At 40.8% G+C, this 26,927-nt stretch overlaps 1 protein-coding gene across 1 annotated transcript; it reads right to left on the bottom strand.

Annotated features, from left to right (window-relative positions):
* Positions 1 to 82: 82 nt before the first annotated feature.
* On the bottom strand, positions 83 to 26,927 carry GLS2 (glutaminase 2). The gene is made up of 18 exons (XM_058170615.1): positions 26,678 to 26,927; positions 23,416 to 23,515; positions 22,102 to 22,223; positions 20,939 to 21,068; positions 19,973 to 20,052; positions 19,044 to 19,207; positions 16,495 to 16,553; positions 15,189 to 15,221; positions 14,575 to 14,633; positions 14,238 to 14,304; positions 14,032 to 14,082; positions 12,705 to 12,881; positions 11,034 to 11,165; positions 8,387 to 8,479; positions 7,432 to 7,493; positions 7,249 to 7,325; positions 4,604 to 4,667; positions 83 to 2,531 (listed from the first exon to the last, which is right to left on the bottom strand). Exons 1-18 carry the CDS (start codon positions 26,875 to 26,877, stop codon positions 2,375 to 2,377), a joined length of 1,827 nt encoding a protein of 608 aa, XP_058026598.1. The 5' UTR covers positions 26,878 to 26,927; the 3' UTR covers positions 83 to 2,374.

The raw sequence follows: 26,927 nt of genomic DNA, 5'->3' as shown, positions 1-26,927 counted from the left end.
GCACACTGTAGTTAAAAAATCTACATGGATAAAGTAGACTACCAATCTTGTTGGCAGCAACATTGAAACATAGCATTGTACTGCTTCAAGGTTTCAGTTTTTCCTGTTCCACAATGACTGACTTATGACAGGTATTTTGCCATTCTATTCCAAAATAGCTGAACACTTTTATTGGAGCAGTAGAATAGCTGCTGAAAAGAGAGGTGCAGGAAAAACGATAGTGCCATTTCAAGCAGCTGATGAAATGCCTTATGCCACGTTAGAAGGACATTGCAAGATTGCACATATTAGCCCTCAAGCCGGACTTACTTCCTGTGTGGTAATAAACATGCTTAGGATTGGGCAGTAGTTTTCTATATATGGGGGTAATGACTGAACCTGGAAGTATCTTTCCCCATACCTGTGATTAATTTTTTGGAGAGGAGAGAAATGACTGGAGTGTGAACAAGTGTTTGAAGAAGTGACCCCAGAATAAGAGAGAGCAACCGTGTAGATATGCTATTTCCCCATTTTTGCTTTCCATTCTGGTGCTTGTGTAAATAATTTTTAGCTTCTTGAGTTTGGCTTTCTCGAAATGGAGGTTGTGAGTGGCTGCAAGTATCATAGCAGTCATGTTGTAACTGCATGTAACATGTTGATAAAAAAAATTCAATTATCCAGGTAGCGTTGTCTGAAGGTTGTCTGAAAGTTGTCTGGTTGAAGCATTGCAACTGGACTATTTTGTTGTTAGTCTGAGAGATGTTTGTGCATGTAACATTTTCAGTATTCAAATGTTGAAGAGATTGGAGACTTGAAAACTCCCTACTGCTTGTTACTTAGACCCTGCAAGTTAATTTCCTCCTCAAACCCTTGAACTTTCCTTAAAAGCTAGGGCAAGACTTATTAACCGTGCCTTCTTGATTTAAAAATATTAACATCTTTACCAATTTATTATCTCTTTTACACGCCAATGTTAAATTTATCTCAATTGCTTGAGATAAATGTGTACAGATAGTCCTCGACTTACAACCACAATTGAGCCCAAAATTTATGTTGGCTAAGCGAGATAGTTGTTAAGTGGATTTTGCCCCATTTTATGACCTTTCTTGCCACACAGTTTAAGTGAATCACTGCAGTTGTTAATAACATGGTTGTGTGAATCTGGCTTCCCCATTGTCTTTGCTTATCAGAAAGTAGCAAAAAGTGATTGCATGACCCTGGGACACAGCAACCATCATAAATCTGTTGAGTCAGTTGAGTTGCCAACCATCTCAATTTTGATCACGTAATCATGGGCATGCTGCAATGGTCACAAATTACTTTTTTCAGTGCCTTATAACTTTGAACGTCAGGTAAACATAACCCAAGGACTACCTGTATCTTTCTGCTGCATATGCCTTACATCGCTGCAAATTCATTTCTAAAATGCCACAATGAGAGTACTAAATTAAAAGAAGTTGTGCAGTGTTATACTGAAAAGTTTTGCTCCCACGTGCAGAATATATGGTATGGCTTCTAGCAAGCAAGGCAGACCTGGGAAATGCATAGACTGCATCCCCTTTTTGTAGCCTCCACCATTCTATCAAATCACACAACCAAAATTTGGCATCATGCTTTTTTTTTTTTAATGGAAACAAGAAGCAGAATAGATGCACTAAATTTCTAATTTGGTCATCAGCTACTGGACTTTAAAAATCAGTTCCCTAAAAGTCATATCTCCACACCCTCCAGTGGCACAACTGTATAATGAGATAGCTCTGCAACCTTTCTAGATGGTGCGGGTGTAGGAAAGGGAATGTAAGCTGTAATAGCAGGAATGGTTGACTATTTTTGAAGGTGGGGACAGACAAAAGTCAAGAATTCCTTAAAAACATTAGAGACAAGTATGTTTTCCCTTCTTGCTTAAATAGCTATTGGGGGAATGGTTGGACAAGAGAGAGAATAGATTCATAGTGGAGGAAATGAAAATATTCATTGTGGAGGCTTCATTAAGTTACAAAATTGAAGGAAATAGGAATTAAACCCTTTTTCCTTAAATAAGTTCAGCGTTTATAGCGATAGCTACTTTGGATTTTATCAGGCGGCCCAAAAATGGCAGTTGAACATTCTTTTTCTCCTTTTTTCTGCAGCTAAAATTTGTTTCTCACCAAAAGTTACTAACTCAGTTCCTGGGGATTTTTATAAATTTTACTGGTGCTGTCAAAGTACTGAACTTTCATATAAGGTTCACCAGAGAGAGTCTCTTGCACAAGACAGTTATGGAAAAATACAATTCTGCATCGCTCAACCGGATGGAGTAGTTTGGAATGAAGAGAATGTAGTTTCTCTATACATTCTCTCTTCTTGTTCAAGTCCTTAGCAGGGCTTAACAAAGCAATTATAAAAACTACCATTCTCACACCATACTTTCCAAATTCTCCTTGGAGAGATCCTCGGCTGCTTCCTTGGCCTGCGTGGAACCTAATATGTAGCTTTCTTGATAATCCTTGAGCAGTTTCACCACTTCCAGGTGATGAAACTGGATGGCATCATCCAAGGCAATGTTTCCCCATCTGCAAAGAAGGCAACACTGTGAAGATTTGTATACTGTAATCGCTGTCTATTGAAAGCAGCTTTTCTCAGCCTGATGGCCTCTAATGGGTTGAGGCTATAACTCTTGTAATTTCTAAGCAAAGGCCATAATGATTAAAAACCCTAGGAACTATATTTCCCAACATATGCTGAAGATGCCAGAATCAAGAAGACTGTTCAAGGTGCTGAGGAACAACCGAAAGCTTGAATTGCCTCTTTTTCAACTAAGCAGATTAAAAGGTAAATTTTTGTGTACCAGGTTCCATATTGGCTTAAAATTAGGACAATTTATATGCCTCCCCCCAAGTACTATGTTACAAAGATTACTAGATTATTTTATACTATGTCACAAAATAAAGATTACTATTAAAACAAGTAGGGCTTTTCGTTTCAGGAGTATTAAATCATATTGCATGCACTACCGGTAGGTAGGGGAATGTAAGTTCTTAGGCCATCAACGTTCAATGAAAATCTTTCTCCCAAAAGCACGATATGCCAGGTGATAACATTTCCCCAAAGTTATGGCACACCTTATTGACACAGGGAATCTGACAGTTTTAGTACTGTTATGGCAGTTCCTAATGTACTGGGGAAAAATATAATAAGAGACTTGTCAACCTCCAACTCTGAATTAACAGAGCATGATAAATTGAAACAACAAATTAGACCTAAATTTAGCAATATATGAACCTTCTTTCTACTCTGGATCATCAACTATAATGCATCCTTTTCTCACAATGAAAGGAGAGAGAAGCTAAATTACAGTTGAGGCCTTTAGGTATGCGCAGATGTCACGATAGTCACATTGCATGAGACTAAACTTTATTATGTTCACAGTTCTGTTCCAACAGAGGCCAACCAGCCCTAAAATAAGTTATGGGTATGCAAGCTTCTTAAGTAACAAGAACAAGAAACTGTACCCTCCAAGACGGAGTGGCTGTGGATGCCGGCACCCCGGTACAGTCAGCTGCAACCGCAGCTGACTCTTGGGGGCGAGTCATTGGCCCCAACAGAAAGGGTGCGCAACTTGGGCGTTCTGGATGGACGGCTGTCGTTTGAAGACCATTTGGCGGCCGTCTCCAGGAGAGCTTTTTACCAGGTCCGCCTGGTTCGCCAGTTGCGCCCCTTCCTTGACCGGGATGCCTTATGCATGGTCTCTCACGCTCTTGTCACTTTTCGTCTGGATTATTGCAATGCTCTCTACATGGGGCTACCCCTGAAGTGCACTCGGAGGCTTCAGTTAGTTCAGAATGCAGCTGCGCGGGTGATTGAGGGAGCCACACGTTGCTCCCATGTAACACTGCTCCTGCGCAGTCTGCACTGGCTACCTGTGGTCTTTCGGGTGCGCTTCAAGGTGTTGGTTACCACCTTTAAAGTGCTCCATGGCTTAGGGCCCGGGTACTTACGGGACCGCCTGCTGTTACCTTATGCCTCCCACCGACCCGTACGCTCACAGAGAGGGTCTTCTCAGGGTGCCGTCCGCCAAGCAATGTCGGCTGGCGGCCCCCAGGGGAAGAACTTTCTCTGTTGGAGCACCTACCCTCTGTAACGAACTTCCCCCTGGTTTGCGTCAATTACCTGACCTTCGGACCTTTCACCGTGAATTAAAAACACACTTGTTTATCCAAGCGGGACTGGCTTAATTTTTTAAACTTTTTGAATTTTAATAATTTTAATTGGGGTATTTTTATGAATTTTATGGGTCAAATTTGACGGTTTTAAATTTTCGGCCATTTATAGAATATGTTATTTTAATTTTGTTTTATTTTGTATATTGTACTGTTTTTTAATCTGGCTGTACACCGCCCTGAGTCCTTTGGGAGAAGGGCGGTATAAAAATCTAAATAATAAATAAATAAATAAATAAACCTGATCAAGGAGTTCTAGACAGAGAAAGGGGAAACGTATTATAGGCAGCTGCTGTTGGAAGCAGTTCCTTATGCTGAATATGGTCCCTGTCTAGCATAAGGAGAAGCTGGGTCTAAGATTTTATAATTCTGTACGTAAAAAGCAAGATCTTGAATCTGTAATTGTCAGCCCATTTGTTCCTCACCTGTCCTTGACAAAAGGATTGACTCTGCAGGCCTCCATCAGAAACTTCACAACCTCCAGGTGTCCTGTGGAGAATCATACAACCGGAACAATTTAAAAAAGTGTTTCTTCCTCTCTCTTTCCAAAGATGAGCTTTTGAACCATTCCCCACACATCGTACAACATGTAACCTAGTCTATGGAGTTCTTCAAGGTGCAGAACTGCAGAATGGGGGCTACCAAGAAAGTCAGAGCAGACATTTCAAGGATGGAAAAGTTTGTTTCTGTTTAGCTATGTACGCTCTCATTGCAGGCTGCAGATTTCTAAAGAATCTCTTGGTGTTCAGCAACGCAGATCAGGAGAATTGACAAATCAAGAGTTATTCTGATACAGAATGCTTACACCATCTCTTAGGAAATGTACTTTGGGGAAATTATTGTGATTGTGCAGTTAGAGGTCCCATGTCCCAAAGGTGCTTTTTTTCAAGAAGCAACTGGACTTTCTGGTTTTTCTTTGACGACGTTTTGCTTCTCATCCAAGAAGCTTCTCCAGCTTTAGGAAAAGCCAGGTCAGAGCTGAAGAAGCTTCTTGGATGAGAAGTGAAATGTCTTCAAAGAAAAACCAGACAGTCCAGTTGCCTCTTGAAAAAAGCACCTTTGGGACAGTCATGACCTGGATGACTGAGAATCTCCATAGGCACTTAGAGGTTCCATGCTCGCTGTAAGAGTGATTTTTTAAAAAATTTTTGGAGCTGAGGCAGCATGATTTATTTACACCTTTACTTTTAAAACTGTTAAAAAATTATCCATTTAATACAGGTAGTCTTCAACTTACGACCACAATTGAGCCCAACATTTTTGTTGTTAAGTGAAACATTTGTTAAATGAATTCTGCCCCATTTTACGTCTTTTCTTGCCACAGTTGTTAAGTGAACCACTGCAGTGGATAAGTTAGTAACCCGGTTGTTAAATGGACCTGGCTTGACTTTGCTTGTGAGAAGGTTGCAAAAGGGGATCACTTAATCTGGGGACACAGCAATGATCATAAATATAAATCAGTTGCCAAACACCCAAATTTTGATCACATGATTATGGGGATGCTGTAACAGTCATAACTGAAAAATTATTCAGTATCATCATAACTTTGAACAGTCACTAAATGAACCGCTGTAAGTCGAGGACAGCCTATGTATCAGTGTTTGGTAAAAATTTCTCCAGCCTGGAGACAGAAATATATACAATATTTTTTGGACTATAAGACGCACCAAGATTTCGAAGAGGTAAGTAAGAATTTCCTATCTTTACACCTGAAATTGCTATGGATTTTTAGAGAGATCTAAATGTAGGAAAATTCATAAATGGATAGAATTCCCTCCAATGGCAGTATTGTATTTACTGTGCGCTAAACACTTTTCACCTTTTACTGATACTTTTTATACAGAATCTTCCCTCAGATCCAATACATTGTTTTTTTTATGATGGCTTATTGTTTTAAAGTGCACACTGACTAATGGTGATGGATCAATATTATATTGAACTTACTGTATCTGAATGAGAGCATTGCTTTCCCTTCACAACTCCCCTTCCCCAATTTTGTTAGAGGTGAGCCCCAGTGAAGCACCAATTGCAAAAGGTCTGGTATATGGTTGTTGTTTTTTTTGTTTACATTTATATCCCGCCCTTCTCCGAAGACTCAGGGCGGCTTACAGTGTGTAAGGCAATAGTCTCATTCTATTTGTATATTTACAAAGTCAACTTATTGCCCCCCCAACAATCTGGGTCCTCATTTTACCTACCTTATAAAGGATGGAAGGCTGAGTCAACCTTGGGCCTGGTGGGACTCGAACCTGCAGTAATTGCAGGCAGCTGTGTTTTAATAACAGGCTTCTTACAGCCTGAGCCACACCGCGGTTTAAACCAGTGGCCCCCAACCTTTTGGGCACCAGGGACCGGTTCTGTGGAGAGAGATTTTTCCATGGACAGGAGGGGACATGCTTTCGCATACTGCCTGCATCCCACGGATGGGGCTTTGCTTGTTTGCCCAGCCCGGTTTCTGGCATGCCGCAGCCCAGTGCCGGTCCACAGATCGGGGAGTTGGGGAATCCCTGGGTTAAACCATGCAAGCCTGCAAGTGCAAGTGTGGATATAGAGCAGATGCCTACAAATCATGGTGTTGTGTCTTGCCCGCTCTCACCGCAGCCTGGGCCTTCTTATCTGCTTCCGAACGCTGAGGAATGTCCTAGTATGCCTCCCGGCCCCAGCCCTGGCTCCATGCCCAGGCAAACGGAGCAACTAGACCCCTCCCCCTCCCCCACAGCATGTGAGCCTGAGGGAGGTCAATTACCAACAGCTGCCGACTGGAGTGACCCTCGCTTCAGAAGAATTGATAGGCGGCGGCGTCAGAAGGAAGGGAGGGGCAGGCCTGGATAAGTGCTGAGTCATGGAGCCACACCCCATGGCCTATATAAAGGACCTGCTTTCTGGCATTTTCTGAGTCAGGCAAAGTCTAAACATATCTTGCTGAAGTCACTTTCTGGTCTCCTGCCTGCCCTGAGGACTTTGCTAGGACTTTGGCAGAGCTGCAGAGGCACGCCTGATTCGGATTTCCCTGACCCGGCCGTCAGCGGAGGAGTGGGACACGACACATGGCAGATCCTGAATATGATACCTTCAGCTGCAGCAACATGCAAGGCCGTACGCGAGTCATAGTCTTTCTGTTCCATGTCCATAGCTGACAGGGCAAACCTAGAAGAAAGCCAAGAGGACAGAGGTAAATGCCATGGAAGGAAATTTCACTTACATTCAAGATCTCTCTTCAGCACCATCTTTCCCTGGATAAGTAAAGTTATACCTCCGAAGAGCAGAGATATCTCCGCTGTGAGCAGCAAACAGCAGATTCACAACAGTCTTGTTCTGAAAAAAATATGAAGTATATTGAGCGCCTCTGGCTTAATGTAACTCATCTTCATGATTTTGGAGGCTTTTAAAAACTCTCATAATGAAATATTCCAAATATATATCCCAAAACAAAAATCTTCCACAGAATGTAGCTAAAAGAAGCTTCTAGTTGACTAGCATGGAGAAAGACATCTTCATTGCAGGCAATGCTGGTTGTTGTTTCCTCACAGTTTTCTTGTATACATGACTGTTTGTATGACTGAATTGGGGATAGAAAGGCATCCCTGCAATTCCACGTCTTCAGCTTATTTGTAGCAGCAAGAGCACAGGAAAGGGTTGCAAATCAGAGCTACATGAGATCCAGAGTGGGTGGTCATATTGGATGGATGGATGGATGGATAAATGAATTCTTGAAACCAAGAAGGCAAAGATCTCCCAGGTTTTTAATATCTGTACAGTCCTCCTGAACTGAGAACCTCACCTCTCTAGGTTGGCAATAGCAATAGCACTTAAACTTATCTACAGTGCTTTCCAGCCCTCTCTAAGCGGTTTACAGAGTCAGCCTATTGTCCCCAACAGTCTGGATCCTCATTTTACCAACCTCGGAAGGATGGAAGGCTGAGTCAACCTTGAGCCAGTGAGAATTGAACTCCTGGCAGTTAGCAGAAATAGCCTGCAGTACTGCATTCTAACCACTGTTCCATCACAGCTCAGAGCAATCCTTATTCTGTGATCTCTAGGACTTCAGGTGCATCAGTTTCTTGATAAAATCTCACTTTATGCATCTGGGCCATTCACCTGCCTCTGCTATTCTATTCCAACCCTCTTAAGTCCTCTGAATTTCTCTTCCACTCTAGTCCACTTAAAACTCTAGTATCTTTCCAATACAAGGGCCCTTGGTCTCTTACCCTAACTTCATCTCCTTCACGGCGTGGGTCCATCTTGCGGGTACAATGCAGCAAGTTGTCATAGTTGTGAAAATTAAAGAGGGACACCAATTCCTGAAGAAATAACAGTCAAAAGACAAGAATAATTTTTTTAATTTAAATTTTTTGAATTTATTCAAAAAAGAATAAATAAAAAGTTATAAAATAAACTGTATAATGCTTTTTAGTAATTGGTTCAAAGAAGATGGAAGCAACACCAGCATCCAAGATGCCACAGAACAGTGGTTCTTAAACTCTGGGCATTTTCCTCCAAGAGGCTAATTTGAACATATCCTGGGAGTAATGAAACAATTTGTAGTTGCTTGTTAATGACTTGATGTTCCAGTTTGGAACTCCTGCTGCAAAATGCTGATGTAAAACAACAATCTGGGGATTTGTGTGTGTGTGTGTGTGTGTGTGAGGGTAATGACATTTGAGACCAAGAAAAGGGGTAATTAGGTTAATCGGTTTAAGAATCATTGTGTTAGAAGATATTCCCTACTTACAAAAATCTCTACATTAGAAGATGAAGTCAGATCAGCACTCTGGTCATTACCAAGTCCAAAGACAATAGGAATTGATAAAATGGCTACAGATATCTGGCGAACAACAGAAAAACAATCAGTTCTAGTTTGGCTCTGATCAAACCAAGCCAGCAAATCTGAAGTACAAGACCCTGGCCAACTGATCCAATCTTCTAGCATCAATATCAAAGAAAGAAGACTTCGTAAAATGTGCAAACAATTGCCCAGTATCCTTAACTCCATATGCCAAACAATAACGTTCAGGATCATCCAATGCAGATTGGAGCCCCTTGTGAAAAGGGAAATACCAGATGTTCAGATTCATTTTAGAAGAAGCCGAGAATCAAGAGGCAATCCCGCTGAGACACACTGGAAAATCTAAACATCCAAAGCACATCAGAAAGAACAAATTATTTTATTTATTTTTTATTTATATGCCACTTTTATTTTTCTAATAAATAATTCAAGGGGTGAACATAGTTGATACTCCTTCCTCACCCTATTTTCCTCACAACAACAACCCTGTGAGGTGGGTTGGGTGAGAGAGAATGCCTGTCCCAACATTACCCAGCAGAACTAGAACTCACAATCTCCTGATTTCTATCCTGATATCTTAACCAGCAGACCAAACTGGCTTTTAGCTCATGCTTTGTTGACTACAAAAAGTCTATTTAAATTATTTTCCTAAGTAATATCCTTAGGAAAATGGAATCCCAAATCATCCATAACCTCATGTGAAATTATATACAAAACAGAAAGCCACAATCCTGACAGAATATAGCAAAACAGACTGGCTCCAGATTGATACAGAAATGGAACAAGGCTATAGATTCTCTGCTCCGTATTCACCCTATATACTTTTTTTTTTCATAAAAAAGTTTTATTTTTACAATCATATCAAACAGCTCATCCAATGTACAGTTATATACTTAATTAGTCGGGCTCACCCTATATACTTAATGTACAGTAAAGGAGGCTGGATTGGAAGAAGATGAGAGTGGTTCTAAAAGTTGAAGAAAAAAACCTCAGTAAACTGCACTATGTTGATGACCCTGCTCTGATGGCTGACAATGAAACTCAAGGGGTATGGAGAAAATTGGATTATAAGTATAAACTATTACTAAGCACAGCAACCAACCTTCATACTAACTGAAGACTTCTGTCTTTTAGGACGGACTGCAGTAAAGGAACTACCAATCAAAAAATAAGTCACAAACTCGTATTTGCTAGAAGAAAAATTAAAGCCTTGGTAAAGGCTTTAATTTCAGATACAGCAATGTGGCTATCTATAAATATCACAAACATGCATGATATTCTTTTCCCTGAGACAGTCTAGAGAAGCAAAAGTCAAACTTTGAAGAAGCAGGATAGAATATTGACACTTTTGAATATAGGTGTTAGAGAAGCTTCCTGAGAATACCATGGATAACCAACAAACAAATGGACAAATCAATCCGGAATTCTGATCTGAGACTCAAATTATCATATTTTTGGATTTGTTATGCAAAGACTTAGCCCCTTGAGAAATCCAGGATGCTGGAAAAAGTGGAAGAAAAGAAAAAAGAAAATTCAACCAGTAGCAAGGCTGATGGATTGTATTTCAGCAGCCATTAATGCATTACTGGAAGCCTGAAGGGCCATGTTGGGGACAGATCATCTTGGAGAATTTTTATTATGTAATTACTAAGAATCAACATCAGCTTGATTATCAATACCAATATAATCAAGAATTTCAAAATTTGGCATTAAAAAGTGGGGGACTTCAGCTGTTCATGTGCTTCGTGATAAAACTATTTGTACTTTCTCGATATGTTTTCATGGTTATGACATAAAATATAGCCCATAAATATCAGAAGTACATCAATTATGTTGTCATTTTCCCCCCCAATTACCCTTCATTTAATATGAAGAGCTCTTTTCATTTCTATCTTTATTATAGTATCACTCATAAGAAACAGAGACTGGGAGAGTGGCTTGCCTCTGGCCACCCATTAACAAGACCTCTGCCCATCCATCAACTCAGTTCCATCACCTTTCCTCCATGGTTCTCACAGACTCTTTCAAAAAGGCTTCTTCTGTCACGTCTGTAGTTTCATGAAACTTACCTGACAAAACCCAATTCCTCTCGTGCTGTTGCCAGCTTTATCCAGAGGGGGCGATAGACACATCACTCCCATAACATTGGGCACCACCAGCAGGATAGCTCCAGAGACTGCAGATTTGGCAGGAAGACCGACCTGGTAATGAGAAAGGGATTACATGAAGGATACAACGAATCACATTTTAAGTATCTCAAAACTCTTCCTTCTATTCAGCGTTAAACCAAGTAAGTACAACTGAGGGACAAAGAGATAAAAGTTGATCGCTGCAAATGGCAAAACAAAGATACCCAATTTGCACTATATTCCAGTTGTATTATTAATTCTGGAAGCTCTTTGCAGGTGTAAATTGGGCTTTGCCTGGTGCAAAATTACATTTCATGCTGGGCTGGGAAAATGAAACTGGTGGCTATTACCATGCAGATGAAGGAGGAAAATAGCACTAGAGAAAAGCATTTCAGAAAGCAGAAGTGGATGTGTATACCAGTACTGTAACCACAATTCTGGTCTGCTACACGCACACCTATTTTTAAAAATGGTGCATTTCTGGTTGTCCCTCCTTTGCAAAACACCATGCCAGAATGACCGAAGAGAGTGGATAGATGCTGCAGAACATCTATCAAGAAACAAGTGCCCAAGAGAGGAGATTGCATTGCATAAATCCAAGAAGTGCCCTATATTTTTCCAGAGAACGTCAGTGCACAGTTGTCAGAAATGAGCTGAGATCAACATAAGCCAAGAAGTATCCTACAGCATCTCAAGCCTCAGCACGTTACAGCCGCAAAGTGTCTTCCCCCCTGCCGAACCACAAGTCTCCAGCATGGATATAAGCCTCTCTAGACAAAATTGTACCATCTCCTGATTATCTTGAATATTTGTGTGAGGCAAATAGAGTATGAGGCAGCTGGTTCAACCTTCCTAGATCTAGTTCACACCTCATACTATGATATAATGTAGCTTATTTGGTTTTAGTTGACTATGTCATTTGAACTCAGGCAACTGTACCAGTAGTCCTTGACTTACGACTGCAATTGAGCCCCAAATTTCTGTTGCTAAGCGAGACAGTTGTTAAGTGAGTTTCCTCCCCATTTTATGACTTTTCTCGTCCCGGTTGTTATGTGAATCACTGCAGTTGTTCAGTTAGTAACACAGTTGTTAAGGGAATCTGGCTTCCCATTGAGTTTGCTTGTCAGAAGGTCTCAAAAGGTGATAATGATTATGGGACACTGCAATCGTCATAAATATGAACCAGCTACCAAGCATGCGAATTATGATCACAAAACCACAGGGATGCTGCCACGGTCGTAAGTGTAAAAAACAGTCATAAGTCACTTTTTTCAGTGCTGTTGTAACTTTGAACAGTCGCTAAATGAATGGTTGCAAGTAGAGGTCTACCTCCACTTTGTTAAATTGAGGCAAGCCATGGCATAGGCCTCAGCGTGGTACAGGAACTTTCAAAAGTGTTGTTTCCGCTTCATTTCCATCTACAGATGGTATTTCTTTGGTCGTGTGAAGCTCAGTAGCGCCTCATTCACCTGACCGTTTCAATGGATAGGAATGGCCTTTAGAAGAGAATTCCCACCGAGATCAGCTGTCATGAAAATAGTCCTACCCTCTTTCTGGATGCTCACTCCTGTGTCTTCTTCCAACCCCACCCAAAACATAGCAGAAACTTACATGGAAGGCAAACTGCCCCGAGAAGTCGTACATGCCACAAGAATGCATGAGGCTGAGGGTGTTGCGGATGGCTTCATCACTGAGGATACACTCGCCGGTGATAGGGCAGATACCACCATTGGCAAGTGTGGCTGCCATGACACTTCCAGACTCACAAGTCACTTCAACAGAACACAACTTCATAAGGGGGAAAAAAGGTAAAAAAAGAGAGAGAGAGAGAGAAATTAATTTTAATAACATCTTAGCAAGAAACCCAGAAATCATTCCTAGCCTCTGCTTGGAGTGAAACTTCAGGGTCTATACACAAATGTGGTTCAAGCACAGAAAAAACACCTGATATAATATTTCTTGAAAAATCCTTCGGGAGAAGGGCGGTATATAAATGTAAATAATAAATAAATAAATAATAAAAATGGAAGGATTGCATATGTGAATTCTGATTATGTGAAGGACTCTTTTCAGGTGAAAAAGTAACATGTAATGGAACAGAAATGAGTATCAACTCACAAAGCCTTCCTGACCTGCCCTCGAGTTGCCATAGGCAGGGGGAAGGGGAATTGAGCCTCGCAGCTGTATCGAGGAGTTTGCACCTCAGTGAAAACAAAGCACATCTCCATGGAGATCTACAGTGGCCGGAGGGAGTGACTTCTACAACCCGCAAAATTGCTTTGTTGGGGAATGTGACTGATGACACACCTTAGGGCAGGGAGGGAGAAACAGGATCAGAACCAAGGCACGAATTAAGTGTGGTCAGAGTTGGTTTCACTTAGATTGTGCCGACATGACACTCCTAACTGGATTTCTTTTGAACCTCAGCTTGAGATTCATGTTTTAATTAGGGCATTGGTTGGAACCCTGACAATAAGGTTCTGGCCAAATATCCAAAATCAATCTTTGTGACCTGATGCCTGTCATATGCATCAGTGTAAATTGTCAGTGCCAAGAATCTACTAACTGGGAATGATAGGGATTATAGCATATTGCAGTTTAAAGGCATTGGCCTGTGGGATATTAATCTAGAGCAGGGGTGGGGAACCATAGCCTCTTTATGACTTGCGGACTGCAACTCCCAGAATTCTAGGAGTTGAAGTCCACAAGTCACAAAAGGGACATAGTTCCCCACCTCTGATCTAGAGGAATAGATTTGGAAGAAGGAGAGAAAAAAGCAACACACACCAAACTGCAATCCAGCCTTATAATATTTACTTTTAAAAAAAAAAGATTCATCCTGAAATGGTTTATTATTATTTTTTTGCCTCCCTCAAACTCAAAAGGGTTGTTTTGGACCCAACACACCAGCTCAGCTGCAGTTCAAAATGCAATTTACCTGGAAATACAAGTCAAGAGCCGCCATCATGTCTGCACCACGTGGAAAGCACTGTCAAGTAGGGAATCAAAGACAATAAAGTTGGGTCAGATCTTGGCAAAATGGATCTTTCGCAGTGGGAGGGGTTTCTTTCAACGAACAACGCTTCATTTATCCTGATCTGCTAGAAAGCCCAGGGTTTCTCTTCCCCTTTACCCTCTTGTTACCTTTTTTTCTTTGAGATAGTACCCAATGGCATAATTCCGATCTCCTGTTTCTTTCTCTGATTGAAACCTACAAAGAAATGTGCACAAATCCTCATTTCTCCCAGCCTCTGGATGTCTCCATTTGGAGAACTATCATTCAGATGAAACCTGACATACTGCTAGGCAGTCTAACCGCAAGCTCCCCCCATAATGCATGTGTGGTGGGATTCAGCCAGTTCGCACCCCTTCGGGAGAACCGGGTGTTAACTTTCTTAGCAGTTTGGCAAACTGGTTGTTGGAAGAAATCATTAGGGCAGAGAACCGGTTGTTAAATTACTTGAATCCCATCACTGCTTACGTGGTATTGCTGAATCCCACGTATTCGTTTCCAGCCATCTTCTTCAAATAATCCACCACCTAGAACAGAAACAAAAAAATACTGCATCGGGAAGGGACCACTTCTATGTTCCAGCTCTTTTTTTAATTTCAATCTGGATTTTTCCAGTCTTCCCGCAAGCCTTCTTTCTTTTTCTGTTGATGGTCATTTATTTGTATGGCTAATGGCAGTATTTTTAATTTCATGTACCAGTTCGGTACCCATTTTGTTGATTATCACCCATCCTTCAAAATAATAAGAAAAAAAAACAAGCTCATTGAAAAAAAATGGGGATTGCAAAAGGGATGCTGGACAATTGAATGCTCCTGCAGGCCGCAGCTTCCCTGTCCTAAAAAATACTGCTTGCCACTTTGTCATTTAGAAAGCATGCCTTTGTGGTCTGCATGTGTTTTTTTTTACCCTTCATTGGTAAATACTCTAGGAGATTTTTAAACAAATGACTAAATCAAATGGCAGGATTGCACTGCAAGATAAATGACTCGATCAACCGGCGTTGCCAGAAAATCAATTTCTCCTCCAACCCTGAGAAAGGGCACTGTGGAGTTTTCCAGCAGGGAAATGAAGATCACACTCACGTAGTCAAACTTCTCTGCTTTATTGCAGCCCATCTGATGAAGAAGACAGGAGAAAAAAGAGAGAAAAGAATCAAATGTCTTTTGAGACACAATTTAATCTGGACAAATGTAAGCATTTGTTAGAAAGTTTAGAAATATATTATAGGTTTAGCAATGCATTTTAAAATGTCTAGTTAAGATAGCTACAGGGGTCCCAGATCAGTTCTTGAAATGGATAGAACAGCTGTCCAATCTTGTGTAGAACTTTAAGGACATGGAGGAATATTTTGGCTTTGAGAGAGTTTTGGGTAGATGAGAAGAGACTTCAGCTCCATATGCATCTGCCCTATGAAACAAGGGACCCCTCAACTTTGGCTAAGAGTGAGAGAGGAGGACAGCTGCAATTCTGACAAAGGAAGAAAACCATACTGGGAAGATCATTGTAGCAACAGCATGTTATAGCCCAGTGATGGCTAACCTTTTCCAGACCGAGTGCCCAAAGTGTGCGTGTAAATACGCGTATGTGTCCCCGGACCCCCAAAATGCAATGTGAACCTGGCCCCCACCTCCCTACGCATGTGTGCACGGCCCCCTACATGCACCTTGCCCCCCCAGCCATGTGCATGCAGCTCCCTACATGCACCCTGCCCCTCCACTCATGCGCACGTGCCTCCCCCGCATACCCTGCCCATACTCATACACACATACCTCCTCCCACGCACACCCTGCACGTGCACAGCAGAGACGTGAAGACCCGTTGGCTGGTGGGAAGCGTGTGCGCATGCACAGCAGAGCTGAACTGGGATGACGGCTCATGTGTCATCAGAGAGGGCGCTGCGTGCCACCTCTGGCACGTGTGCCGTAGGTTCGCCATCACAGTTATAGCCGATTGGTAATAGCAACCATGATTAGAATGCAGCAAACAACCCCAAATATTCTGTGATCCCTCACCCTGGAGATAAATTGGAACCAGAATCCATCTTTGTAGGACAATATCAAAACTGATCCTTACGTAATAGCCCAAATATTGTTTCTAGGGTTGGGGAAGTCGAAGCGACAATGTGTGCAATGCAATATAGACTTTACACCTAATGTAAAACCCCTTATATGGCAATGGGAGCTATTCACACAGTATGCTAAGTCATAGTTTACCAAAGACAGCAGCTAATGGGTTCAAGCTACATGCTAAGCCAAAACCAAACAAACCACATTCCAGCATTTGTGAAATGAGTCCAGAGATGATAATGTCTTTAAATTGAACTGTATCCAGTGTCAGGGGACTCCAGCCCATGTCTAATATCAGTACTAGAGCCGAAGAAACGTTTACCTTGATAAGAGAGCTCACCACAATGGCTCCTGCATTCACCATAGGGTTGTGTGGAATCCCTGAATGCAAAGGAATGGATTAAAACAGGAGTCTTTGAATTCCGCATCCTCATCCTCCTCAGTTAAAGTTTCTCTAACTCACTGGCCTTCCCAATATATAGAATCTGTGTTGATTGGGAGGTGGAACTACCAATCAAAACATGGTCATATAGGGCACCTGCTTTCTATTTACATTCTAGAGCAGGGGTCTCCAACCTTGGCCACTTTAAGACTTGTGGACTTCAACTCCCAGAATTCCTCAGCCAGCTTTGCTGGCTGAGGGATTCTGGAAGTTGAAGTCCACAAGTTTTAAAGTGGCCAAGGTTGGAGATGCTGGTTCTAGAGAGAAACTGAGGAATCATCGATTTGGGAGGTGTAAGTGGATGGGCAAATCTGAGGAAGGCTGAAAGTTTTAGTCCTGGAAATCCTCCCATCAGTCAGGGAGACAGGATCAGGACTCTATTTAGTGCTACGTAAGCAAGTCATGATTGGCTAGAACTATACTATAGAACAGGGATGTCAAAATGGATTTCTTCAAGGGCCGGATCAGCATTGTACTTCTTCATGGGCCGGCCAGTGGGGACACAGGATCGATGTCTCCTGCAGCACACTGCTGGCCAAAATGGGGCATGGGAGGGTGCATATGCCCCCCCGCATCCCATTTTGGCCAGCAAAGTGCTGTAGGAGGCAGTTCTGGCTGAAAATGGTACGGGGGGGGCATGCAGCCCACCCCCGCAACCTGTTTTGGCTGCCAGAGCACCGCAGGCTGGTCCTTTGCTATTTCCAGGCCGGCCCTGCGGGCCAGATTTAAGCGGATTTGAGTTTGACACCCCTGCTATAGAATCAGTTTAACTTCTTTAATAAAACCATTTAAAGCTATTTAATGTATGTTCATTCATTTCTTTGTGTTGAAGTTAGCCAAATAACAGTTGTCCGTTATCTTCCCACATGTTCCACTTTAGTCATGTTACCTCAGAAATAAATGAGAAATAAAGCTGCCTGGAGTCTTTCTAGTTTGACAGCCTTATAAATCTAAGAAAAGAAAAAGAGAATTTCTAAACCTCAGCAGGGTTATGATGGCAGGAAGACAAATAGATCTTGCAGTGATCTTGCACAGTTTATGGGCTGCACTTTACAATTCATTAATTTTACATTTTAAAATTAACAAAAAAAAAAGGATACTCTCATCAAGAGGTCTGATTGGTGCCAGGTTTTTGTTGTTTTTAATGTTTTAATTAGTTGAGTGTTATAGCTTTGAAAGTGATTTTATATGTTTTTTAATTTTTCATTGGGAGCTGTCCAGAATTGGTTGAAAGATGGGAGGCTTTCTTAATGTTTTTAAATTATTTATTTATTTATTTTATTTTATTTTATTTATAATAATGTTTTTAAATAAATTTTTTTTTAAATAAATATTTATTTTTAAATAAATAAGATGGAACCACAATTCCCAAATCCTCACTCAGTACTGACCAAGTTTCAACCAGAAAACTTGGTCGAACTTTTTAGCATCTATAGAAGCCACTGATCTGCAGGACCTCTTGAGTTGGGGAAAAACAGTGATTAGAATGCAGTATTGTAAGCTGACTCTGGCCACAGCCAGGAGTTCGATCCTGACTGGCTCAAGGTTGACTCAGCTTTCCATCTTTTTGAGGCCGATAAAATGATTTTTGGGGGCAATATGTTGATTCTATAAATTGTTAGAGAATGCTGTAAAACACTATAAAGCGGTATGTAAGTCTAAGTGCTATTGCTAGTGCTATTGCTTGCTGTGGTCTTATTAACAGTATAACAAGAACTATTGTTTTCATTTTTCATGTGATCTTAAATTATTGTCTCCCCATATGCCATTATGGGGGCTTTACTGAAAAAGAAAAAAATTCACAATTACTTTAATGAAGGATGCATATTTTTTCACAGGTTCGTTAAGTACCATTCACTTAATATACAAATCTCAATGAACTGTTAAACATCTACCCAATGATCAAACACCTAGAAAAATAAACATAAGATGATAGTTAGCTGTTCTCATTTCCCCCTTGCATATGTTCTATGAATTTTGCATGGAATTTAACGTGGATTGAACGAAAACTTTCAATGGGATAGATAAAGATTCAGGGAAAAGTTCTCCTTCTTGCTTTCCATGGGAATATTAATAGGGAAAATAGAGATAATTTATGACCAGCATTTCCATATCTCTTTTCAGTATACCAGGACTTGTACAGTGTTACCATCCTGGAAGGTTAAAACAAGTATTTCACACACATTACACCATAGCAAACTGGCTTATCTTTCAACAGCAGTTGCATCCTGGCTCACACATTGGAGGTATACAGATGTTTTCATCACAACTGGAATGGTCTCATTCACACAGTAAGGCCTTTAGTTGTCAAAGGGGCTAACCAAGGACAGCACCTGTGTTACAACTGGGTGTGCAAATAGGGTCTGAGTGGTCCATATTTGGGTGGTCTCCTGTTTCTCAGCACACTGGGGCTCCTTTCCACTACTCACCTTCTTCATTGAGAGAGAGTTTGTCGTAACGCAGCCCACTGGGCTCCTTGCCCACATACTGATGGACTCTCTCAGTGCCCAATTCACTGACAGCAACAGCATATTTTAAGGGCTTGACACATGACTGCAGGCAGAAGGGAGTCTTAGTGTGGCCCATGGAATGCCTAGGGAGATGGGGGGGGGAGGGAGAGAGAAATAATGTCAGCCCTCTTGTACTCGGTGACAAAGACATGGTGACCCAATGCTTGTGCAAAGGTTGGAATGCTGTTCCAAAAACATTGGAACTTGTCTTATACAAGTAGTCCTTGACTTACAGCAGTTCATTTAGTGACTGTTCCAAGTTACAATGGCACTGAAAAAAGTGACTTATGACTGTTAGTCACACTTACAACCATTGCAGCATCCCTCATGGTCCCATGATCAAAATTTGGATGCTCGACAACAGGTTCATATGAATGATAATTGCAATGTCCTGGGGTGTGTGTGTGTGTGTCATGTGATTTAGCTTTTGCAACCTTCTGACAAGCAAAGTCAATGAGGAAGGCAGATTCACCTAACAATTGTTTTAGTACCTTAACAACTGCAGTGATTCACTTAACTGGGGCAAGAAAAGTGGGGCAAAACTCACTTAACAAACATCTCACTTAGGAACAGAAATGTTGGGGCCAGTTGGGCCCAATTATAAATCAAGGACTACCTGTATTACAATCCCACTGAGTTTGCGCTGATGGTTAAAACGCCAGGTTAAAAACCACAAGATAGTTTTCAGTCCCCGTCAGGCAGGAAAGCTGGTTTGGTGACTTTGAGCCAGTCACTCTTTCTAAGCCCAACTCACCTCGCCGAGTTGATGTTTTGGGGAAAATATTTTTTTCCTCTTCTGTAACGTTCCACCCCCCATCCCTTTTTGCATCTCGGTTCTTTATACCTACCGTTGTCCATCCACTGTGCAGAGAGATACACCCCAGATATCTGGATTATATCTCACCATTTGTGGAATGTAATTTGCTACCTATATAAAGGGAAAGAGAAATTGTTCAGATGTGGGACAAGCCCTAGGGAAAACAGTCATTAACCCTTTGCAGCCCATCTAACGGAAGGCAGTGGTGGAAGTTCCCCTCAGCCTCCGTTCTACACCAGTGAGATCAGTGGGATTACACTGAAACTCAGAGAAGCAACCTGGATGAGTGCACTAATGAACAAAATCAGCAACAGAGGAAAAAATCCTAGACTGCCACCTACATTTGTGGTTTTATTTTACCATGATAATAGCCCTCCACTTACAACCATTTGTAGTGACTGTTCGAAGTTACAACAGAACTGAAAAAGGTTTTCCAGGAATTTTAGTAAGAGTTAAGGGTACTTAAGGGGAGATACTCAAGTTCCCTCTTCCTATGCAGGTTGCATAAAACAACATCTCTCACTGATTCTAAGGCTGGCCTGCCACTCTCTTTGCTTTCTTATTTGCCACTCTCATATTCTACCCAAGCACTGGGGAGATTTCCATACAGATTTTTTTGGGAAGATAGCAGAGGGGTCATATCGTTTATCCTCTGCTATGTGCAAAAAGGAGATGCGGTGGCTCAATGGCTAAGACGCTGATCTTGTTGATCGAAAGGTCGGCAGTTCAGCGGTTCGAATCCCTAGTGCCGCATAATGGAGTGAGCTCCCGTTACTTGTCCCAGCTTCTGCCAACCTAGCAGTTCAAAAGCACGTAAAAAATGCAAGTAGAAAAACAGGGACCACCTTTGGTGGGAAGGTAACAGTGTTCCGTGTGCCTTTGGTGTTTAGTCATGCTGGCCACATGACCACGGAGACGTCTTCGGACAGCACTGGCTCTTCGGCTTTGAAATGGAGATGAGCATTACCCCCTAGAGTCAGGAATTAGATCTTTTTACCTTGCCCTCTCTAAGTTCTTTGGTATGCTCAAAGATCTGCTCCACGTGTGATGTAAAGTCCTCAAAGTCAGGGATGACAAATTTCTTCCGAAAAGCCTGGGTCAAGAGAACTATATTGCTACTTACACACCTGAAAGCCAAAATTATAGATGAAATATTGAATGGCATATAGGAGAAGAAAGATGTCTTATTCAGTGAACAAGCAGACATGAAAATTGTAATGACTATTTTATCTTCTACTTCTTTGCTTAGAAAAGCAGCTGACTTGACAATACCAACCAAATGACTCAGAAGTATATTTTCTCTTTTCTTGTACTTTGAACATCTAAACTTAACAAGTTAGCCAATTTTTTTTTAAAAAGCTTATAGTTTTGAAATGCTAACTGATTTATCTCCTCTCCTATCTTTCTCTATAATTCTTTTTTGAGATAACCTCCTGCAGTTTCTAGCTGCCACATGGGAAGTCCAGAGCAAAAAGAAAACATAGAATAAACCTTCCATTCCCATATATTGGTTGAATTGTATACTGCACTGTGGTATGGTTTGCTTAGTTGTAGTTTGTTTGCTAGACCACAATTATCTGGGTTCACACAATGTACTATGTTGTGATTGACAAAACTTCCAGGTTTGGGTTCATCCAACAAAGAGCCCAATTGAAAAATGCCACATGAAAATTCAGTATGTTACTTGAATGCAGCTACCATTAAATCAGATATTAGGAATGGAGTAGAAATTCAGCATGGCCGAATAAAGACTTTAGGTTTTTCAAAATAATTGGACATTTTTTAACATTCTAAAGCTATCCCTATGACATATTTGTTGTTCCCAAACATGCAAATTTAATGACTGTAACATGTATATTGCTTAACCAAAGTAGCACCCATATTTTTTAGGCTATGAAAAATTGTGGTGAGACGAGAGGAAGAAGATATAACGAAGTAGGAAGAGATGCAAACAGGAAATATGTGAGACTAGGACAGCAGAAGGAATTCTGTGAATTAGAAGGCGATTGTTTAGAGAACAAAATTTGTCTGTAACATGTTGAACGAAACTAAATTTGCCTGCAGAAGCTGATATGCTTTGTTAAGCAAACATAGATTCAGGGCTCCAGTTGCAAAGGAACAGCCACAATACCACCAGGGACACTTCAATGTAATTCCTACCTCCGAAAAAGTTCTCGACTCAGCATTCCTCCACTGCTAGCTCCTTGAGTTGCGGTCCGCATCAGATTCATGCAGTCGCGAAGACGTGGATCTGAGGTCCAAAGACCAGTGCGCTGTAAGGCCTGAATTAAGAATCAGTCATGGATGAATATACGGCAAGATAGCAATAGCAGTTAGACTTATATACCGCTTTACAGTGCTTTACAGCCCTCTTTGAGCAGTTTACAGAGTCAGCCTATTTTCCCCAACAATCTGGGTCCTCATTTTACCCACCTCGGAAAGATAGAAGGTTGAGTCAACCTTGAGCCTGGTGAGATTTGAACTGCCAAATTGCAGGCAACCGGCAGTCAGTAGAAGTACCTTGCTGTACTGCACTCTAATCACTATGTCACCGCGGCTCAAGATGAGGGTTGCTAGAACTGGATGCGGTACCCAGTACTTTAGAACTCAGCAGTATGAAGAGTAAATTCTTAATTACACTTTGGTACATGCATGCATATGCTTCTACATGTATGGAAAACTTTCACTTGCTGTTTTTCAGAGGGTGGGCAGATTTCTACTGAGAGGAAATTGAAAACTCCAATGAAAAATTATGCATATTGCCCAGAAAAATTAACTGTGAGAATAAATTGTATTATAGGTAAAACAGTACCCATAGATACTCCATTTCTATCAGTATTAGAATAGCAGATGTTATTGTAATCTTTCTTTCCTATGGGGTAGAAATTGTGACAGTAGTATCCCAGACAAGGTTCTTTGCAAAAGATGTCTCCATTCTTCCAGCACAAAGGCTTTCTCAGAATGTCTGATGTCATACTGGATGCTCCATCATTTCAAGCCATGAGATCTATTTTATTTTCTGATGGTGTGGAATTTGGGAGGCTTTACCCAGGAGTTGTGCGCATCCTTAAGCTCTACCCATTTTATCACATAAATTTATACATAATTGAGGTTCACAGGAATTCTATATATGATACTCTTATCCTATGTCCACCATATTTGTTCTGTGCTTATCTAGTAAACAGAATCTTTCTCTTATATTCACCAACATTTGTGATTTAAAAGCATTATCAATCATATAACACAATCATGCGATCGTGAGGAGCAAAGGGTAGCTGCATGTATGTACTTATGCAATTAGCAATGCACAAACAAAAAAACATATCCATTACTTAGATTAATGGAAAGTTATAGGTTTCACATCCAATTTAAAGGGAAATTTGCACTGAAAAGGTTCATTTGTATTAGAAATCAGGATGGCAGTCCAACGTTTCCACCCAAGCAATCCTAGCCATTCCTAAGGGCATATCTTACAGTGGCAAATTTATGAACAGAGATGCTTTCCTGTCCTTCGGCTATTGTGTAGAAGAGCAGATCACTGAGACGTGGCAGCATCCCATTCACTGAGAGGTCCCTGGAGAGAGATGGGAACATATGTATCGTCATCATCCATTCATCATCATCATCATCATCCCGTAGCAATATGTAGCCTTCTTCATTGAAGATTATAGATCGTAATCTACCATGGTGGGCCAATGTGGTTTGATAGATTTTTTTTCAATTTCTCAGTCTAGGGCTTACAAAATGTGACTGGCCAAAGTCACCCAGCCAGCTTCCATGCCTAAAGGAGAATTACTGTAGGGGTCTCTGCTTCTATATACCAAAATTAATTAATTCCTGGGAAGAGAAGTATATCTCCTAAAAGAAAAGAATATGGGCAAATTAAAGAGACTACCAAGAGAGACAGGAAACATTTTCCCCACAGGAAAACATAATTCCACACTCAATTTATTCTCCTCATTAGCTCCTACGGTCCTGCTTCTCAGTACTCAGACAATAGGAAAAGTAGATTTCCCCTCACTGAAGTCGGAGAGTCACCAGCATCAGGGATGGTTTAGAGCTGGGTTGATGGGACTGTACAAGGGATCGATGTTGTTATTTGTTAATATAATTAAAGTAGTATTTATTACATTATTTTCATATTGACCATCAATTGTGTTGTAAATGTTGTACCTTGATGAACGTATCTTTTCTTTTATGTACACTGAGAGCATATGCACCAAGACAAATTCCTTGTGTGTCCAATCACACTTGGCCAATAAAAATTCTATTCTATTCTATTCTATATAATGAACGTTTGAGGTTTGATAAACATCTGAAACTTCATGGGGTCAAAGTTAACTAAAAGAAGTAGGCTACTTCTGATTCAGGAATTCTGGGAGTTTATGCTGTTCCAAATATTAAAATGCCTCATCATCAGAATTTTCTGTGTAATAATACTGAGGTAACTCTCCCAGTCTAACCATTTAGCGTCCATTCTCTCTATTGTCATGGGCCATGGGAACACAGAACAGACAACAAGATAGTTAAAGGAAGAAGGAGGGCTGGCACAGAAAAGATTCTTGAATCCCAAGGAAGGATTAGAAAGAGAATAATTCTGCCTTAATTACACTAGATATAAGGAGTGCAGAAAAATTACTGTGCTATGCCTTTAATATTCTGTTGTATTGCTATACAAACAATAAAGATAATTTTTTTAAAAATCTAAGTCTTTTTGTTTCCCATGGAGTTTAACATCTACCTACAAAACTCTAAACTGGCTTTTGCTTTTTAGACATAAAGATGGATTCAAAAATATCCCTGTATTTTTTTATTCCTAAAATATCCATTATACGCCATTCAAATTCATGTTTAATAATTCTTTGGTACTAAGTGACAAGGCCTGTTGTTTTTATCTTCTCCATCTTTATTAATTTATTTCTGGCAAGTATTTGGTATAGTAAATTTGATCATTACTTATAAAGTAATTATTATTACTTATTCAGTTCCAGCATCTTATTTAATATACAAAAATATGCAAGAATCAGGGGAAAAGAAGAAAAGAAGAACTAATTAAGCCTTAGAGATAGTTGAGATATAAATTGTACAATGGTAATAATTCATTATGTTCCAATGCTATTATTTTATTACTTATTATTTAAAATTAGTCGGAAGGAAAAATAATTTCTAGATGAGTTTAAAATGAATTTAAAACAAAAAAGCCTATTTAAAATTATTTTCAGAAATGCATGGTTTCTAACAAGGAAAGAAACATGTCACTGTAATATTGATACAATGAACATTAATCAATATACATTCAGGTAGCTGCACATCAAATATGAAAAAAAGAAGACAAAATATCAAGAATAACAGTCTTGCACAAAAGGCAAAAGAAAGATTATGTTAAAAAAAACCTACAATATTTCTCAACAGCTTCAAATGTTACTTGAGTGTTAGAAAAATGCATTCAAAAGTAAAATACGTATTTCTATGTTTTAACCTACAGTGTCAAATTACCATCATGCATCCTACAGAAACACAATCACCATCATTTAGTACTTGGTGTAGATTTTATGCTCTGGAAAAAATTCCCCCAAAGTATTAACTATGCCTGATATATTTTAGATCATAAAATAGCACCAAGGCTCAATTTGTTTCTCCTTTTCCATAGTTGCATTTTGGATCAAAAGTAATTCTGCTGCTGAGGGGATGTTTCTATGACAGCCAGCATTTCTGCTGGGAACAGCCTCAGTTCTTACCCCACAGACTGGCAGAATTAAAGATGCTTAGCATGTCATAGAACATGAAATGCCAAAAATCAATAGGCACCAACTAAAAGACAGTGACAATGACTTCTGTATATTTAAAGAATTTTGTCAGAAACCTTAATGTTTCTTTTGGGTCTTGGACTGAAAACTCTCTGATTGTGGCTGCGCAGGCAGTGTGAAGCTCTAGTTGTATTTTAAAAAAAGGGGGAAAAAGAATCACTGAATGAAACAAATTAAAAGGCTGACACTGCTCTGGGCAAAGTTTCCTTTTCAACCCCATCCACCTCCTTTGCCTCTCTACTTCATTTATTTGACTGAACAAATAAATAAATAAAGCTGGAGTACAGATAGTCCTCAACTTATGATCACAATTGAGGCCAAAATTATGTTGTTAAGTGAGGCATTTATTAAGTGAGTTTTGTCCCATTTTACGACTTTTCTCGTCACGGCGGTTAAGTGAATCATTGCAGCTGATAAGTTAGTCACCCAGTTGTTAAGTGAATCTGGATTCCCCATCGACTTTTTATAGTCAGAAAGCCACAAAAGGTGATCGATAGCATGACCCCATAACTCAACGACGGTCATAAGCATGAACCAGTGGCCAAGCATCTGAATTTTGATCACATAACCATTGGGGATGCTGCAAAGGTGGTAACTGTGAAAAAAAGGTCACAACAGGCCACTTTTTTCAGGGCCCTTGTAAACTTTGAACCGTCCCTAAGCCAAATGTTACAAGCGGAGGACTACCTGTAGCAGGAAAGCTGAATTTGTCCCTGGGTGCCAATGTGGGGAAAAAAAAAAAAGTCTGGGCTCACACACCCTCTGGATCTATCACATGGGGAAAGTTGGCCACACTACAAAGAAGGTGCTGCACTCCAAGGGGCTGGGAGTAAAGCCATCTTGCCCATTTCGCCATTGGGAACGGCCAGACACACACACCCCAATTTAAGATTCCCCCAAACTACAGCGTGACAAGCGATAGCCCTTACTGGTCAATGAGGCGCTGTTTAGGCGGCTGCGGCTGCGGCTGCTGGTGACGGCCATTCATCACCGCCTCTCTCCCTCCGGCGGAGTAGGGGGCTCTGCCCAAAGCCACGGGAAGGACCAGCTCCAAACCGTGTCCCGACGACCCCCTTTTCCAGTGGCGCCGGGGCTGCAGCGCTCCTGTCACGATCCGGAGAGCGCCCATGACTGCAGCCGATGCCTCCGGCTCTCCAGATCCGAGAGCGCACCTTGAAG

This window comes from Ahaetulla prasina, chromosome 2 (genome assembly GCF_028640845.1).
Source record: "Ahaetulla prasina isolate Xishuangbanna chromosome 2, ASM2864084v1, whole genome shotgun sequence".
Classification (NCBI taxonomy): domain Eukaryota; kingdom Metazoa; phylum Chordata; class Lepidosauria; order Squamata; family Colubridae; genus Ahaetulla; species Ahaetulla prasina.
Note: the sequence above shows the minus strand (reverse complement) of the source record. Positions and strands in the feature narration are given on the sequence as shown.

Excerpts from the sequence above, each read along its gene's own strand:
- GLS2 (XM_058170615.1), bottom strand. The coding sequence starts at position 26,877 with ATGGGCGCTCTCCGGATCGTGACAGGAGCGCTGCAGCCCCGGCGCCAC. Across the intron at positions 21,069-22,101 it reads AGTCGAGAACTTTTTCGGAG|GTGTGTAAGTAGCAATATAG; the intron begins GTAGGAATTACA and ends TTTGGCTTTCAG. Across the intron at positions 14,634-15,188 it reads AAGCAGAGAAGTTTGACTAC|GTGGTGGATTATTTGAAGAA; the intron begins GTGAGTGTGATC and ends TTTCTGTTCTAG.